At 34.2% G+C, this 20,419-nt stretch overlaps 1 protein-coding gene across 1 annotated transcript in view; it reads right to left on the reverse strand.

The window, feature by feature from the left end:
* Positions 1–11,403, reverse strand: part of dsx (doublesex) — a 125,053-nt gene extending 113,650 nt beyond the window's left edge. Inside the window, exon 1 of the mRNA XM_069038060.1 lies at positions 10,797–11,403. Within this exon, the coding sequence (XP_068894161.1) occupies positions 10,797–11,244 (448 nt within the window). The 5' untranslated portion in view covers positions 11,245–11,403. The remainder of the gene's footprint in view (positions 1–10,796) is intronic.
* Between the last annotated feature and the right edge of the window lie 9,016 nt (positions 11,404–20,419).

Consider the following 20,419-nt stretch of genomic DNA (forward strand, 5'->3'; position numbering starts at 1 on the left):
ATTAGGAAATTTTTAAAACTTAAACCTAGCGTGATAGTTTACTTAGTAACATCTTTTAAAACATGAGTAAAACTCATTCCAAAAACTTTCAGTAGATGATATCATTAAGAGTAAAAGTGAGTCTTTTTGTCCAGAGATTGAAGACGAGGTTGGCAAATGGGCGAAAAGTACCATACATGGTAACCTTTGAAATGATCCTCATGTAATATCTGTAAGATCAGTAATTTCCGATGTCGTGACACTGTTTAGTCGAAAGGTTATAAATGACTGAATCCTTGCTTCAACTATTCATACGACACATTGCACTTCTTATTCTGCGTAGCATTAACACTTAGAAACTTAACCCTAACACGATAAGATTTTATAGTTTCCCGTTGTTATAACAAGTAAAAATGAACCCATCTCACTTTCATGGTAAACCTTATGTGGGAATTACGTTGATAAAGTTATTCGAATTCTTAAACGCCACACTATTGGCACCTAATAAAATTTTATAGCTGCCCGCAAATAAGTGGTGTCACAAAGACACCAAAACATTACAGAACATGACAGTTTCATCAGGTGCAAGATTCCACTGATGCCAACAAGTCGAAACACGCTCTGCAGTGCAGTAGCATCAAAAATTATTTAAGAAAAAGACAAGACAATCTAGTTGTGACATTAATTACACTGTTATAATAAAATTCCTATTCTAACAACAAAATGATTTAATCATCACCCAAAGCTTTTGTAAACTAAACTAAACAATTTAATAAATTACTACGTAGGAACAATTAAAACCACAAATTTTGCATATTTAAAATTATGCAATTTATCTGCACGTTGTTACACTTCTGTCAAAAGGAAACAGGAAGAAACCGTTGTATTGAGATAACAATTACACAACGTAATTGATTGCCCAATCTGTGCTTTTTCCCGTTAATTTCACCGGAGCTTCCATTCATTTCATTTATCAAGATTGCCTTGCAAGTGGAATTCCAACACTTTTTAATTGTTTTAAAACTGTCATGTCGTTTGACCACATCCCACTCGGGTGATGTGTTAAAATCGCGATTATTACGTATCAGCGATTTCCTACAAATTATCACAATTACAATCAATAATGCACAACATTAAAAAAGCCGAAAAACCAGACAAAACAGTTTACAAAACCCGTTCGGAAAACAAATGGAGCTTATAAATTTCACTTAAACACAATGTTCGCACAATCATGATCAACCTTCATGCTTTTTTAAAACAGACAATTATAACTTACTGCAACAACTTTCACGTGAGCATACCACGTAGTATCCATCCATTAAGATTCCCATTTTAAATGCTGCAAAATGACCAGCAAACTTCCTAATAATAATTATCGAAAGAAACTGTGACACTGTTATTTTATTACATTTAAGAAGGCAAGTGTGTTCATAAAATATGTAAATACATTGCGTCTATACCACGTGAATATCTGGATGTATAACATTTCAAAACAATTTATGCAAGTCGTCATTGTTAGAGAGACATAAAATGTATGACACAAATAATCAACAATAAAACAAGTTTCAATGGAAACTACTTTATATGTATTGCTAAAAATAGGTATAAAGGACTTACGGTAGTTAACTTTTGCTTATTAACTGAAAAATTTTCTTACTTTATTTTAATTTTCAATAAACTAAAACTAAAAGAAAACAAGTGCATGTCAGAAGCAAAGAGTAATATGTAAAAATAAATAATTAAATAAATAGATAATAAACCGACTCGTGAAACCAGAGCAGCGCATTCGATTCGTCCTACTCTTTGGATCTGCAGTTCTCTTTCACTTGTTGACATCATTGATAATAATTATACCACTGATAATTTACTTCTAGTAGTTAATTTGTCTCATTTTATTGCAAATGTCAGCAGATTTGAATGTCAAAGTTCAGCGAAATGGAGTTCCCTAGGATAAATATTTTAAATTCCTTTAAACAGAGTTCTGATACATTCGTGGGTCGTCATTTTAGCATAAATAATTTATAAAATAAACTTATTGTCACGTAATAAATAAGACTTACTAGCTACGTATACAGGGTGTATCGTAAATACGTGTGTTAACTTTGACCAGAGAAAGAACTCGCTAATTCATTAAACTTTCCTCTATAACATTTTTACGAAAAAGCATTACAAATTGATTTAAAATTTGGAATAAATTAGTCATCAAAGTGTATACCTGCCTGTGGGTAACGGGCGAAAATTTTCTGTTGTGATAAAAACGGAGCCTTGTCAAAAAGTTACATTGTTATAATTAAATTAAAATTTTCATGGTTACAAAAAATTGCGCCTAGTTAATCACCCAAAACGGCTCATTTGGTAAAAATTGGGGGCCAACAATTTTGGAATACTTTTGCGAATTTTGCAAAATGTTACAGAGAAAAGTTTCATAAATTGGCGAGTTCTTTCACTGGCTGAAATTAACACACGTATTTCAGATACAGCCTGTATATACGAAATAAATAGATTCGAAAGATTTCAATTGAACACAACGTTGTGTTCATTGTAGCTCGGATTTAATCTAAAGGCGTGAGAAAAATGTCCCTAGACTAAATATAAGTGTTGGTAGAAGGTGGTTTATCTCGATCGCATTGAATTCATAAAGCATAAATATTTGTTTAACAAAAAGCCGCCTAGTGTAAGATTTCTTAAAATGTCAATATCAACCGTCCCACTTAGTGTGCGTTTGCGAACATGAAACCCTACGTACAGTAGCAGTAGCTCAATTACATTTTTTTCAGATCAGCAGTAACTACTTAGAGCCACCGGATTTTTCTGATCTCGCTGAAGGCCACAGAGAAATTACTGTCTTGAGTCTGTCGGTGTGTTAAGAGCGCTAAAATTATTATAAAATATCATTGCATTCATAATTACGGAGCAATTTAGCAGGTGACCACCCAATCAATAAAATCAATAAAAACATCACCCTCATGGGGAAAAATACAGACTGGTAAAAAATTTTCGAGAGGCGTATCCACTAACCCCCATCTCTGTCATAAAGACACCGATTTTGATTAATATCATCGATGTTTCATGACTTTTGTATTAAGTCCGCCGCCCAAGTTGTACTGTTACTTGGCAGAATTATTTATTAACGTCACTCCACAGCCCAGAGCAAAACACCGATTGCTCATTTCCTACATTATAAAAGCAGATAAAAAACGAAGACAGAGTTTTTTAGAAAATCGACTTGATGCAGATTATGTCTAATAACATTACATATTCAAAAGCTTCTTAACGAACGCACATCACGCACGCACGTCCATGCTTGCAAAGATACATATAACGTAAAATCTTAAAAACAAAACGATGTCATTACTACAATTAATAAGCATTAAACTCATTAAAATCCACATAAGTAGATGTATACGCAACTGCTCCTTTAGAAGAAACGCACACGTAAAAGAGTAAGCTATAATTTACTTGGATTTCTCCAGAAGAACTGTGAGTAGAATATAGAAGACAATAGACCAAAATATATGAGGAAAACAAACGGTTTCCTGGTCTTGCTACAGAAGAAAAGTGCGTAGTGTGAAGGGACCTTAATATCAATGTCCGAACTTATATCCGTGAAAATCGATTTATAACTTTGTTTAAAAAAAAAGAAGTCTGACTACAATTATTATTTAAAGTCGGCGTTCGTGTTTTATGTATTCTGTAACTTATTATTAATGCCACAGGAATTGTTTCATTTAAAAATTTATGGAGCAACTGACATTTTAGCGATTTTCAAAAAACCTGCGTGATATTCATCCCGCACGGCAATAAAAATAATCGCACAAATATAATATGATGAAATTCAATACAAAATGTTTTTCTTAAGACCAACCAACGGTATTAAACTTCACGCTGTTTATTAAACTTTATCCAAAATAAAATTATTGCTATTGTGTAATTCTTCAATCAAATTACGTTTGATTGACAGAATGACAGCAACGTACAAATGCAAATTTTATAGCGACTGTTGCCCACACGGAACAGAAGATAAAAAGTTACAAACCTAGACCTGATAATTACAATTACAAGATAAGCGATCTTGTAGATCTTTTGAGTAGAGTTTGCAACCATTTAGTGCTAAAAACTCAAAGCGGCCAATTAAAAGAGAACTAATTACCAAAATTAAAGACAATTATGTTTTCTAGGATTGTAACTTGTGTAACTTTAAATACAGTAACTGTCCCACGAAAATAAAATTAACAATCAGGGCATTGGGGTACAAATGCAAATAAACACAATTAGAGCTATTAGACCATAATTATAAATCAATTGACACTTAATTGCACCTTTCAGCATGATTCCTGTAAATTAGTAATTTCAGTAAATCTGTCAACAGAGTGACATACTTCTGTAAAATGTTTACTTTCAGAAGACAAAAACTTGGCCAACTTGCCCTCTTGATCTTGAACATAAAAAAAATCTTCAACATAAATCTTTCTACACAGCTTCTTGTTTAGCGAAGACAGAATGTTGCACCACAACACAATTTAAATGTAATTAATTACGAAGATAAAGTGGAGCAATTAGACCAGTTTCCCGATTATCTTCACCAATTAAAGAGGATTAATTTAAATACCTGCACGTTCTGATTAATTCTGTGATAGCCACATAATAATGTCTTATTGCCGAAATAATAAAATTGTAAAGTGAGTCTAATTGAAGTTCTCAACGCGTTGCAATTATAGAAGAATCATGACATCTTAACACTAATGCAATCCTGCAAGTCTGTCCAATGTTTCAGTCGGCAACTGTAAGGAGGAGTAGAATCACTTAGCTACTTTGCAACAGTCGTCCAGCAGCTAGACAGCTCATTACAGTGATGCAACTTTAATTCCAAATTTCACTATTTGGATTTTGTTCATATTCACCATGTTGCAAAGAACAAATAGGAATAAAAGAAGAAAAGAACTGTTTTGCAAGTTTTATTATCAAAACAAAAATGTCTCCATGTACTCTAAATGGCAAGGTAGACTAAGTGGTGGCCACAAAAATGACCAATTGGTGATAAAATACGTTCTGATACGTTGATGTAACAGCCCATAATAAAATGTGTTCACAGTAGCTTTGTATGTATGTACATATTGTGTATGCAAATTTTGCTGTGCGTTCCCCACAGAGAATATAATTCATGTGTCACATGTCCCTTTTCAGATATTCTAATTGGCTGAAATGGGGTAGTAAGAGGTTATCACAGCGATTATATAAAACAAAGAAACTATCGTATGTTTGTTCAAATTGCGCGATTTTAAAAACCTCGAAAACAACGATATGACTCGTAAAACCGGAGCAACACTTTAAATGATTCAGTATAGGACCATAATTACACCACTTGTTATATTATGTGTAGTTAAAAATTCAGCAATCAGTTAATGTTTATCGAAAATCTGGGTCAACGAATAACTGACGATTTTAATCAATGTGACAACATCTAGACAAATAGTAATAGAATTCAATTCATTTATGTGCATAATGAAAGTGATCACCAATTACACTCCAATCAATTACCACATTAAAATTAAAATATGGGTGAATCATCACGTTTCGTTAAAATGACGCACAAATCATAGTTACCAGAATTTACGACCATCGAAAACTTGTTTTCGCCAACAAAAAGAAAAGAAACGGCAATTTCAAGGTACTATTAACTGATTAAAAGATGGTTACGGGGATGATCATAAATATTAAATTCATACTCCTTACAAATTTCGTCAGATAAAGCTCCGGTTGATTTTCACCGTGACTGTACAAAGCGGTACTAAATCTCTTAAAGCAGCTACCACCTCACACGAGCTTGATTTATGGCAAAAAAATGCATATCTTCTAACCTGATAGTATCCGCGTTCGGTGTGCTACAACTTTTTCAACAAATTATTGCAATCAGTGTGCAGGCGTAATAATGGGTTGCATCTAAATGGTCCTCGCTTTAGCTACACAACTAGAAAAAAAAGTAAATTATGAACCTAGACAGGTTTATTTAATGCAAAAAGGCCATTGGATTTGAACCTACATAAATAGGTCACTTGATAGTCTTTGGGTTTTGCTTTAATATAACAACACGTCTTTAAATTATAAGTTGCTATGTATTTCCTACTGGTATTTTATCTTTCACTTTTTAAATGAAATGTATTTAACTAGTTGCAATAACTGCACAAGATAAGTATAATTTGAATGGAAAAATCTACTTGGTGCAACAGATAAGGCCAAAATGATACTAAATGATGTAACCATTTATTTATTTAGTTTAGAATCTTTTAAACTATTTATATCAACATGCTTCTGATTAAGATGATACATTTTGGAAAAAGGCGGATAACAGAAAGTTTATCAGAAAAGTAAAACAATTTAACACTTCCTCATGAACCATATCTCGAGTTGTTTTTTGTTTGGGGTTATTGAATTATCTGTAATATACAATATTATGCAATAATCAAAGTAACAGAAATTTGCATTTATGGAAACGCTATGAAAGATTAAAAGTAATTAAAGTTAAAGACGTTTTTAAACAAATAATATATGTGTTTTAAAATCTACGCTCCTCTTTAATCTGCTGAAATCCGAACATAAAACATAATGCAGAAGTTTTTTTTAAATCTACGTCAACAATTCCATTGGAGTAAATTTGATATTAGATATGTATTTTTTTACCATTAGATTTTCAATAGACCAAATTGGGTTCTCTATTCAGCTCCCAGAAAAGACATTTCCAAAATATGTATTGGAGTAACGCTCTACTCACCAGATCTAGTCCCAAGTGGTTACTGTTTATACCCGAATTTAAAACACCACCTACGTATACTGATATTCGAACAATGAAACTATGATAATAGGAGTTAAATGAGTGACTTAGACATAAACATTTTTTTTGTGCGAGAGCATTAAACCAGTTCTATCGTTACACCAAATGTATTTTTCTGCTATGCCTTGAACAATAAAGCGATGGAACCACCCTCGTTCTTATTACAAATAATTTTAAATTCGTTTTTTATTAGTTAACTGACTGCAATCGTTTTAATACTTACATCAAAAATAGAAATGTTTCATTAAGAGCGGGAATAATAATTCGGTTACCAAAACGATAAATAAAATCGTAAACCAGTGGCAGCGACGTCGAATTAGTTTAATCTGAGCTTAAACCTAAAAAGCTTAAATTCCAAAGAGTACAATCTTTTACGACGAGACAAAATAACACTGTAATGCATCTCTAGCTATAAAATTTATAAATCGATATCGGTATTTGGTTTTTGAGAAGACGTTTATTCATAAACAAGACATGAATAAAACGGAATGAACCAATTGAACCAATTCAGAAATGCTTCAATTATTCACGTAGTATTTATTGTGTAAACATGTAGGTGTGCAGAATATTTCGAATGATTTTTAACAGAAAAAGATAAAAATTCTAGACGTGTTTCATTCACTTTTATAACCAACAGTAAGTTCGATATGCTGCTGGTTTTTTTTTTAAATCAATAAATCTTTAAGGCTCATTTATTGTGAAAATGATAACGTTTTAATTTCACAGTATAATTTATTTTTATTTTATTAATTTATTTAAACAAATTAAAGCAAAGCTTATAAAAGTAGTCCCACTAAAAAGTATCAGGTTTCGTCGAAAAAAAAGTCAGGGCACTTACAAATCGGTACTGGAACGAAATTGATTACTTTACACCTTGAAATGTAATAGTATATTTCAAACCAAGGTAAGAAAGTGGTTTCTTGCAGACCGCAGGCAAAGATTATAAACCGAGTCGTAGATGAGGTTTGTAAGTGCCTAAGGTCTGCAAGGACACTTTCTTAACAAGGTTTGAATACAATTTTTTTCCCTACCGGCACAACTTTGTTGAAAAAAGTAAAAAAAGATGGTTATATTCGTGATTAAAATGAAAATTTTGAGAACTGAATAGTAGGCTGTGTTATTTGTTTAATTAACTTGTCATCGCATTTGAAGATTTGAGGTTTGTTCGAAAATTTGATATAAACAGGGTAAAGTAATCTACCTACCTAGCTTATCTGTTTATTTTCCAGATTATATGATTGACCTACCAACTTACTTCATTGAATTGGCTTTCATTTATCAATAACTTATTTCACTTTTGACACTTTTGACATTTGTATTTTGGTACAGTTTTACCATAAACATTTCATGATTAACTTTCTTACCTTAGCGAGAAAGTTGAATTTTCTCACCTCAAATGAGGTATCCACAGCCCACATTTCTAACCGGTAGGGAGAAAAATAATTTGCACATATTAATGACATATCTGAATATAAACTGGAAGGCAAACCATCAAATAAATCCGTCACTTTGCATCACAATTTAATAGCAACAACGCATAATTATGTAGTACTAAGGTTTTCTTCATTAGACATTTAATTAATATAACCCACATACCTATGGTACAAGAAAAACTTTTTTGGGGCAAAGTTTGACTTTAAGATTCAAAACGTCATTCTTTGGACTTTCTCTGATATAATTTTACATACACATTTTTGCATCGGGTGTTCAGTTTTATTCAAATTTATCCTCAAAGTAGGCGTTAAGTGTCGATTGTGAACCCACCACGCATTACAGATCACGGATCAGCTGTTTAAATCTAACCTCACTGTTTGCGTTGTTTGTGTTTTTACTCTGCAGACTGACGAGTGTTGCGTTCACAATCGACTCTTCAACGCCAACTTTGAGGATAAATTTAAATGAACAACCGATATGATTAGGACCACCAAAACAATGACTCTCATTTTGTTGTTATTCATTTTAGTCATCTGGGAAACCAAACGCCAGAAATTTTCATTTATTCAGGTACGTCGCGTCGTTGTAAGTAAGAACCTCAAACTGCTAATAAATACAAAATAAACACATTTTTTTAAGACACTATGTCACTATATCACTGTTCAATATTGTTAGAATGTGGTAACTACGACGATTTACATCTCTAAAATACATTATTATAAATGTATTTGGCTCATGAAAAAAAAAACAAAAATATGTGGTTCGCCGGTTTAGTGGATATTCTTCATTTCACGCTCGTTAACATCACGAATTCGGAACCACACCAGACTCAATAATATTCCAATTGGCCCCATTAAATCGGCTTGTGAACTCACACCGACAAATCTCCGAGTCATTTGGAATCCGAGGAACGTAACATAATAATAAATATAAGAATTATGCTGTTTGTTTTGATAACAGAATCGCCACTGAACTGTGTTAATTTTTTATTTGCTCAAAATGATTGCTCTAATGGAGAGCCAAAGACAAACGGTGACAGGAGTACAACAAAAAAAAATCTATACGTAATTAGAGTGTATGTTTGTTATTTCGACATTTAAACAAATGTTCGACCTTTCTGGGTTACTTAAGCAAAACAAAAGATATTTTAGCAGTTTTGAGAATACTTATCTGATTCTGTTTAAACCCACCTACCTCGATTTTCTTCAAATAAAGTCTGTCACAAAATTAAAATGTTTGATCATGTACTGAATTTTATTTTATCATGATATGACGTCTGAGACCTATGCAGTTGCGATAAAACTATGCCGAGTACATCACGCTGTAGTCAGTCCCCCTCGCTATCTCTCTTTCGTCCACGCATGATAAGCGGCGTGCGGACGTATTACCTCACGTCTTGTTTTTTCACTTTGTTAAGTTAGACTTTTTCAAACGGACTTAATTTTTTTTAAATTGACTGAAACTACATATTTTTTTCACAACACTTCAGTAGTTGAAAGGAGGCCACTTGAACAGAGAACCTTTGGAGACACTAAAAATAAAAACAAAAACCCATTTTGATACCTATTGAACTTGTTGCAACGTTAACATACGTGAGCAAAGTCGCAGGCAAAATGTTGGTCCTGAAAATGTAATTAATGTATACAATACCCAATACCCGAAAGAAAAAACTGTGCTAAATTAATGCATTTTTTCGAAACCAAAGACTGAAGACAAAACATTTAAATAGGAGGAAACATAAATCTAATTTTTTACCACAAATAAAAAAACTTTTACTTGTACGAACTAGATACTGTTTGTTCACAATATCTGTTGTTTCCTTTATTAGTATACGAGGAATCATAAAAAAATGTGACTACCTACTTCTGAGTTACAAAATACTTCCGATAAAATTCTGTGAAAACTCCAACTGACAAACCAACGTTTACACTATTGGCCACGTACTTCCTACGTGGTATGTATAACAACCAGGGTGGTCAAATAATTACAGTGGTTAACAAGGTACAAAATTAGGAGGATTGCCTACATCTCCTCTGACACCTCGCGTGAAGTCATTAGTAAGTTGTGGCTATAATTGTGGTCACTATTGAAACACCGCCAAACGATTTATAATATGAGTAATTGCAACAGATATTATTTTTGATATCGTTTTAAACAATTCTTCGTTATGCAGGGTTTTTATTGAAAACAATTAGTAAATTGAATCAAATCAACTTCTGTAGGTAATTAAAACCGCATTGACCGGTTCCGGCGATATGCAAAAACCGGTGCAGTCGAATTAATAAATGGTCAAAATAACACATCCGATTGTTACATCTGCATTCCAGTACCGGATTTCGGCATGGTTTGCGTGCGTCTTAATTAATAATAACCAGAGATATCTGCCTGCAAATAAGCACGTGGTAACTATTTATGTGCGCCTGCCTCTGCGTGTAAGTGTCAGAACAACAATTTAAGCTTCTTTCTCACACGCTAAGCTCGCCGATTCGTTTAATTCAAAAATAGCTTTTTGGCAAGCTCGTACGGCGAAAAAATGATCGTGGGACGGACTCACCTATGGTGCCTACATTGACGGAAGTGCTCGACGGCACAGCAGGAACCGGAGTCATCTTCCTGATAACCGGAGTGGGATTCGAGCACTGCGACGAAGCCGACGAGTCGCAATCGAGGCTCCTTTCGAGGGTGTGAATGGGCGAGGGGCTCTTCTGGGGCACCTGGAGCCCGTGGGGCTCGAGGGGACCCCCTGTCCGCATCATGGCCTCGTCCTGGGCCTGGGCCCTCCGCAGGGCCGTCTGCATCGCCATGACTCGCTGTCGCTCCGACGTGAGGCGGCACTTCTCGCACTTGCACGTGCGGTACTTGCAGTACCTCTTGTGGCCCTTGAGGGCGATCTTCATGCGGTGGTTGCGGCACCGCGCGCAGTTCGGGGGCGTCCTGGGGGAGGCCGAGGTGCTAGACGCGTTCACGTCCATCTTCGAGTCGAAGTCCTGTTCGGAGGACATGGTCCTATTCCATAGGGGGACACTCACACCACACGGCACCGGAGCAGTCCAAGGCGCAACAGGTTCTCCTCTCCGCGCGGGACCTTGCGGATGCGTTTACATGTGCGTTAGTGCAACCTTACCGCGAAATCAACTGTCACTCTTGCAACGGCCAAGTGAAGTGAGTTGCATTGCAAGGCTGGAGGGGGCAAAGGGTATATCATTTACGACTTGGGCGGTGGGGGAAATGCATGTGCGGAGTGCAGTTTAGAGCCGTGTTTTATGCCGTAATAACTCCGGGAAGTGAGTTTTGATGGCAGGTATTGCCAAGTAGTTTTGTTGCAATTTGGCGAATGCCATGCCGGTTATATTAGCCGTTTATGATATGATACTGTGTTCTATTTGTTATATTCGCGTGCATTGTTGTTTATGGCCAATGTTACTGCCGTGTTGCAGTCTAGTTGTGCCACCATTAAATCCTATATTGTCTTATTTAGATATTAAATTTTCGGAATTTAATATGTGACCTCACTCACAATCTTACTCCTCCATTCCTCAGATACACTTTTAATTACTAACAGAACTAGAATCACACCTTAATTCCGCGATCATCACTGACTAATAAATAAACAACTTCTGCCGATTTCTCTCATTCTGAAAAATAACTACATGCAGAGCTTCAAGTTCTGTAATGGTTCTTGCATTTTTAATAAATGTTCTAGGATCCGGTGATTATGAGGCGATAATTACGAATGTCTTTGGAATGTTCTCATGTTCCTCATGCATATAAAGATGTACCAGATCTTGCGGAGTTTATTTGTCATATCTGTCATACCTCAAACCCTCATTAAATATGACGTACGACAATGCTCCGAGAGAAAATAGGTTAAAATATAGAGATTATGCAATTCAAGTGCTTTATTTCTGCAATAATAATAATTTATGTAACAATATTTTATGTACTTAATGCAAAATAATCTCCATTTTTTTTACTAGAATTTTCTCGTAATTCATCATAAAACTCATAATAAATTTAAAGAGCTCGGTATTTTGATTTGAACACTTTGTAACCTTTTCCGTCAATGAGTGAAATTAAGCAGTTCCGAGTACGGTCAGTGTTTGGAAGGGTGGCCGCCGCGATTCCTCGCAATTTCATTACATGATTTCAGAATTGTCTGTTATGTTATCCACATCTATTTATACGATATAAACAAACTTCAACAGGGAAGCCTTGTTAAAAGTTACTTGATAGAAATATGTATAATTCAATCAAGTACAAATTGGGCGTAATCTAGCTCAAAAACTTAAACACTTAATCCAAAAAAAACGCAAACAAACAAAAATGGAAGAAGAAAACAATCAAAATGAATATCAAATAACTTTTCTCATAATTCGTAAGGCAGTTTAACAAATATGATTTAAAACGTTTTTAATCCTTAACAGAGGACTCTTTAAATGAACAGGAATTGAGGTAAAATGAACAGCGTTATAAGTAAAAGACGCCTAGGTATTTTTGCACTTACGGCGTTGAAAATTTTTTTCATTCTAGTCTGTCCTTTCTGTTTTCAGGAAATATTCTGAAAATATTCATGGATGGCCGAAGTTAAACCACAAGTTTTCATTCTTTTATTTTTCACAGTCGCTCTTGATCACAACATTTTTGAAACATAATAAATAATAAAAATAATATTTCAAAGCATACAAACAAGTTATGTTGAAAAAGTTTCTTGACAACCTTATACAAGTGATCAAACACAGTAGAGCTTAACGCTTAATTTACCACCAACAATAGTGCGTACAATAATCGAAAATGCTGAAGAGATAAAGAGCAAAGCACAATACACAAGTCGATATTCTACAATAAAAATCACTAGGCAGTGCAGAATCAATAGGAAAAAATAGAAAAAATTTAATTTCATTGTGAATCGAACAAAATATTCCTGATAAGTAGAGGAGAATGTTAGGCGTCTGGTTTCGTTCTTTAAATTCTCTAATGGATTTGCATATGTGACAGTACAAGATAAGGACCCAAGTGCCTCTACTGGAAAATACTCATTTTAAGACTTTCAAAAGTTGCTCGATTTTTCGTTTGGGGGATGCAAATAAAGAAAAAGGACTTAAACCCCATTTCGTATGTTACAGTGAGAATCCTATCCTGTCGTTTCTTGATTGACAAGGCAAATCTTACGTCTGGTTTCTGAAAAGTCTTGTTACTGAATTATCAACATATTGGCAACATCAAACTTTGTTCTTTATGATTCTTGTTTCTGGATAATGCCTCAACTCATTAACTTTTTTAAGGTATGTATATATGCCCAAACATAAGAGTTGTATTTTCATTCCTTCAATCTATGGATCAAGGTGCAACCGCAAATTTTGAAGCTTAATATTAAAAAAAATTGAAAATCAGTTTATCAAACTAAAAGTAAAATAATTACCTAGATCTATATTATGCACCGAGGGAGTAAAGTGCATGATTTTTATACCCGAGGTGCGGTTCTACAAAGCACTGTGGGTAAAAATCATACACTCGCGACGCAGTTGGATCTGGAAAGTGTCACTTTTCAAGCCTAGTCAGTTTTGCGATTTTGCCTGCCGAGGCATTTTTACGCTGCAAGTAAATAGTCATTTTACTATAATGGTTATCGTTACCTAGGTGACTGTGTCCGACTTGATGCGATAAAACTTTATTTTTAAATTTTTAAAAAGCGATTTCAGAAAAAACTGTAATACATTATGCAGCATGAAAGTGCCTATGCGTGACTCGAAGGCTTAAAGAAGTACTCGGACGCTTCGCATCCTCGTATTCTTCAACACGCCTCCTCGTCTGCAAAGTATCACTTTCATGCCTCGTAATGTAATATACTATTTTCAGCTTCCGTCTAGAAACACTGATTTTCCATTCGTCTAAATCGTCTGGAAACTAGCATTTCCCTGTCTAGGGAAGAAAATCAAAACAGGAATATTTAATGAAAGATCTTAGGTTGGCAGCACAACATGTGGAATTTTTGTACAATTTTTTAAGTGTGAAATATTGATGTCGCGCAAATTTGTATCCTTTATCACAAGCTGTGATAGCAGTAGAGGCCGAGGGGGGGTATCAAACGATGAGTTAGGAATAATAGAAAGGAAAGGACGACCACAGTTTTGAATATTTGACGAATTGGTTGATTTTTGTCGTGACAGTCGCTTCTTGGATCCTTTATGTTGCCAATGAAAGAAAAATAAATTCCCTACCCGGTAATATTTTAACAAAAATTATTATATTTTGCTTTAAATAAATTGTCGACCGAAAAAGTTTTGTGTATTACACGGCTAGAAAATGTTTTGCAAGTGCTCGCAGTTGTGGCGCCTCGGCTGACGCCTCTGCTTCACAAACCGTACTTGCACTTGCAAAATGACATTTTCTAGCCTTGTGATACATATAACTATTTTTGTTCGACACTGTCAGAATTTGAGAATTTTCTCCTGTGTGAACGGATTTTGATAAATGTCGCAACTTGTCAAAACGAAACGTCAAGCTAATTTTAAAGATTTTAAGCGATTGGAGCTTTTAAGGGACTCGTCGAACAAAAAAAACGTTGCATTCAACTCGTTTTTTTGGCCCACTCATGCCAAAAAAGGCCAATTTACACAACAACTCGTTAAATAAACTACAATTAACTGTCAAGCTAAGTTTAAGTGTCATATTGACAGTTAAAAACAATTTTAAACCTTTCAGCTTGTTCAATGAAAATTGTTGGGTCGTGCAAAAAACACTTAATACCTATATGCATCTCGGGAGTGCATGAGTGCACTCTCGGTGCTCTGTAGGACCCTCGGGTTTCGTCATCGGGCTACAAACTGCAACTCGGATAAAAAAGAAAATTGAGTTGTCTATGCTTTGTTACCCGTGTGAAAAAAGGTTGACATAAAAACTTGAGTTGGCTATGTTTGTTTGCCTAAAGGGAAAAAAGAGCCACTTTAATCCATACAATCAGGAAGTAAAGTCGCTCATTATACAGTATGTCCACGGATTGAGTTAGAAAGAGGTGTGATTGACAAAAAATTTTTGAATTTGAATTTCATATTTGGGAATTAAGCCCTACTTGGCTTGAAACTAATTTTAAGTACATTTTTGATTGTTTCAAATCAAGGAGGCCTTGGTGGTTTGGGAAAAGTAGCTATTCTGTACTAACTACGACAAAACCTTCTTAAGAAAAGTTGTTGACAATGTAAAACATCGCTCCATTCAAAATTTCAGAAATATCGGCTTACTTTTATGACCCCGTGTGTGCTTATTGTTTGCAAATCCAATTAACTAAACCCTCTTATTTTTTTAACATTTAGTATGGAACCAGTTTTAATACATTTTTTCACTAATTTTCGGACGGCCACATGAGAAATTGTCCTTTTAGGATATTTTCGTTAAATTTGTTGATCACCTCACGATAGCAAATATCGGCAGTACCATAATATTGAATTAAGTACAACGTGATCAAGAATGACTGAATCTGTTGGTAACAATGAAAATTTGAATGATTTTGGTACCACTGTAATCTAAACGCATTTCCGGTTGTCAGCTTTGACAGAGTTGACAAGCGAATTTGACGTTTACCATCAACGGGTCATTTTTGTAATAGCATAAACATACCCGACATAACCTAATTATTTTTTAAATGTCGGGTCAAGTTAAAACATCCGGTCAGTGCCAATTACGAAACAGAAAAATACCAATATTTTTCAATTGTTTCATTGCCAACAGACTCAGTCATTGTTGATCACGCTGTGTGTTCTCTCTTGTAAAGCTAACATTATAAGAAGAAGTTTATTAACAATTACACTGTTTTAATGTGTAGTCTGACGTTTTATAAAATGCTTAAACACATTTGCAGTAAGTAGCTATGGTAATGTGATTTTGAAGATAAGATTCGCCTATTCAAATTTTTCATAATTTTTTAATTTAAAAAATTCCAAAAGTCCAGCCAGCCTAAAAATGAAAACAAGCTGATCATTTTATCACGAGTGACTTTTTCTGTAAAATTAAAAAAGGAACTGGAAACTCTTCTACTAAATATGTCTCGACCACACATTGCGTTTTTTTTTCTTAATAATAGTATTTAGTATAAATCATAGTATTGAATTCTATGTCATTGGATACAGCTTTTTAATGGTGTCAAACTGAATCAAACTTGACGATCGCTTGTTTACACCATCAAACTAACATTAAGTAAGTAGAAAATAAACAATAAATCAAAATCATTTCACCTAATGAGGAACAGCCGTATTTTTTTAATTAAAAGTTGTGGCTTAGTTAATGAAAATTACCAATTAAATGTGTTATTACCAGAGGTCTGTTTAAACGCTACAGCAAACAATTTCTGTGTTTAATTTTATCATGAAAAGGAGTTTTGATATTTTTTACCAGTCTACTTTTTCATTAATTCATAAATTCGTAACTCTGTATCAACACAAGATGCCCCAGAAATCAGTGGGCAATCTCTCGGATTTGAGTAGATATAACAATAACATCACAAGTTGATATAGAAAATTTCCTTCGAGTTAACCCTACAAAGATATATTTTACCTACTGTTGAATTTGAGCGTTAAAGAAAAACAACTTTATCGATAGTAAACAAGTAGGTACGAGTATACCTTTTTCACGTAAATGAGGCTGAAAATTTTGAAAATTGTCTTAAAGATTGGAAAAACCGACTCAGAGAATGTTTTGAGATTGAGGGGCCTCCAAACCCTCAAGAACGTTATCCAACCTCCGAATGCACTATCCCAAATGGCATCAAATGATAAGAAATTGACAGAAAAGTTATGAAAACCGACTGAATATGTAATTGTTATTGTGAAAAGTTAATTTTTAACACCGAAATTCCAATCCCTCGGAGGATTTTTTCTTATAACAACAATTTTATGGTTGTGTTATTTGTGGACCATATCTAGAACACCTGTACACCGGTAAACTCTTCTATTATCAAAAGTTTGAAATCCTGGAAAACGTCATATTCTTCCACATTTGCGGCCTCTTCAGCTTGAAAGCGCTTTGAGTTTTTGACCGCACCGGATCGTATTTACCTTGAAATCTTGGACTCTGCAAATAGACCTTCGTGCGTAAGTGACAAAAGAAGATAGTATGGATAAGTGGTATGCGAAATTCTAAAAATTGACACAATTGCTAATTTAGATAAACATAATACTTAAGTGAAGAATTTCGCCAACAAAGTATTACCGACGTCTTCATTGTAAGTTAAAATCCTCAAGGCATGAGAAAGTCGTGCATAATATCTACAAGTATTAGTCAAGCAAAAATTTGTTAGAGATTCAGTCCTATAGCAAAGATTTATTGTACAGATGAATACGAGTACTTCTTCAAGATTATAATAATCGGATATTTTACCTTCATTTCACTTAATTTACATTGTGACCTACAAATTTTTAACAAAATTTATGGAACAGGTGTAGAATAAAAAACATACGCCATAACTTAATAAACTGTCACCTGTCAATTTTCACAGTTTTATTGAATTTTATTTAAAAAATAATTTTCACTCCAGAACACAAATTATTCACGACATCCTATTTTCGAAATGAGAACGAATGAAATGGTGACTAAGTGGTCGGCTGAGCAATGGTAAAGATCGCTAAACGCACTTCGGCAAAACCTCCCTCCTCGAGGATGTCAGAATGATTGCCGTAGGTTTTCAGAAAATTCAAAATATCAGTATACAAGGAAATGTCTATTGGAAACTCATGGTTGATACTAAACTTTTTTCGTATAATGAATTGTTTTTTTTTTTTATATCTGATAAACTAGTGAATGATATAATCACAATTCATCTAGCTAGGAAAAAATTCCTAACAGCGGTGCTTTTTTAGTATAAATTAAATTACTGGACTAAGTTTTCCAAGCAAAGAAATAAATCTATAATTTTCATTACACAAAATAACATGTTTTAACTTGTTTGGTTGACAATCTGCCTACAGTTGGAATTTTCCTCAACACATTTCGCTTTCTTGCACCATAGTGCTCGACATTTTTCATACTTTTAAGCTAGCGCCACATTTTACGAATAAACGCCACCGATTATCTTTTGCGTTATGTTGCATTAAGTTACATATTAGCTTCACATAAACAACCACACCACTCTGATGACACGTCACGTATCGACCCATTTGCGACACTAAAGGGACAATGAGCGACGGAACATTGGCGGCGGCGATCGGTTTTTATCCGTTAGATGTGGCGCTAGCTTTAGCGTAGTAGTTTTTTATTGGAGTGATCCCAATAAACTTATTGCTTCACGCTGGTTAACAGTGTTTGGTATCAAACTGTTTCTTAAATTTTCTAAATTTTATAAGTTGCCTGTCTGTTTGTCTTTTTCTTTACATATGTACTTTTCTTCGAAAAATATCCCACCAAGAATTTTTAACTATGTACTTACAAATAATTATAATTTACGTGAAACATACGATGTATTTAGTTTTTAATGTCGTTTACTTAAAGGAGCTTAGCGGTTGGAAATTAGCTTCTTTTGGAATTTTAGTTGTCATGCGTTAGTAAAATTACAATTATGAAATAGTGCATTAAAGTAATTAATTAAAAATATTTTACTCGTTGACTTCTCATACAACGTTAAACATATTACATATATGTATAACGTTAATTGAACTGCACAAATTCATCTGCAAGGACGAAGTATCGAGCCTATCTTTTTTAATTCGTTGACATTTTGACAAAACAAAATGTATAAATTAAAGTAATTTTTTGTCTCTAAAAAGGAATGCGTGACAAATGACCCGTCCGCAACATCGAACTTAACACTGTCGCTTGAGTCACGGGTTCTTATTTCGGGCAGTATAAATTACGTGCTGAGCAACCAAACATTTTTTAAAAATGCGAGATGCATTTTAAGTGACTTACAAAGGCTTAAGTTGATTTTTCAGTGGTTGAATGACAGAAACATATTGTCAAATTAAAGGAACTTATAATTTTTAAAAATTTTCTAAAACTAGATATGTACTTAAATACACTTATGTACCATCAACCATCACGGTTTTAGTTTGATCGATATTCACACAGTCTAGCTGATCGTATGTACTGATGGTAGGCACTAAATTTTGGTTATGAAATTGAACACATGGTACCTACATCAGACGAAAATTAATTAACCATGTAATTAGCGAAATTATTCTTACTTTAATTAATGTAGTATGTACATATTGAAAGTTCAATTTATAATTGATATTTTGACATAATCAAGCAGCGAACATCTATAATTTGTGACACTACCATGAAATTTTACAGTGACATAACGATTCTCGGAGATTTTACTTTATTGGGATAATTTAATAAACTGCTATTGGTTACGTTTCGTTGAGTGTCGTTCTGAAAGATGATAATTTTTACTATCCGACTACACCAAATAGTTATTTGTGGCGCCACGGTCAGCGAAAAAGTGCGTCCGAAAAAGAGTTACTTTTCGTCCGCTTGTGAGTACGTAAAATTACCGTTTTCAAAAAGGGTGCCTAAAAGTGTGATTTATTGAGTGGTATGAATAAAAAAAGCATTTGCTCTTACTTCGAGCAAAAGCTTCGAGAGTGGAGTATTTCCTTCACCTTTTACTTCAAGTATAAGCAAACACTTCAGTCTGAAGCATTTGCTTCAGATTATAACGGGTGACTATTAAAATTTTCACTTGGAGTTGGCTTTGAACGAGTTTTTATTTTTTCTGTTACTTTAGACACACGCAAGAACGAACGACAAATGTCAGTCAGTACAATTCAAACATAACCTATAATGTTAATTATAATGTCAAACTTGTCAGTGTCTAAGGTGCAACGGAAAACAAAACATGATCCATAGCCAACCCTAAGTGAAAATTTTAATAGTCACCCGTTACTTTATTTACTGTTGGACATAGAAGCAATAGCTATTTATGCACCAAGGGCGTTACAACGATGATTACGCCCGGAGAACGATGAATCCAGCTCGAGGGCCTTAGCCCGAGAGATGCAGATCGTTCGATGGGCGTAATCATTCGGTGACGCCGTGGTGCATACAAGATTTTATTTTTCACTACGTGTTCTTAAAAAAAAAAGACAAAGAATTGGCATCTTTGTGTACGCGTTATCTACATAAATACAACATTTGGTAGCCTATGAAACAAAAAGAAATTGTTTGTTTGGTTGTTATGGATATGTTTAC

This window comes from Tenebrio molitor, chromosome 2, assembly GCF_963966145.1.
Source record: "Tenebrio molitor chromosome 2, icTenMoli1.1, whole genome shotgun sequence".
Lineage (NCBI taxonomy): Eukaryota > Metazoa > Arthropoda > Insecta > Coleoptera > Tenebrionidae > Tenebrio > Tenebrio molitor.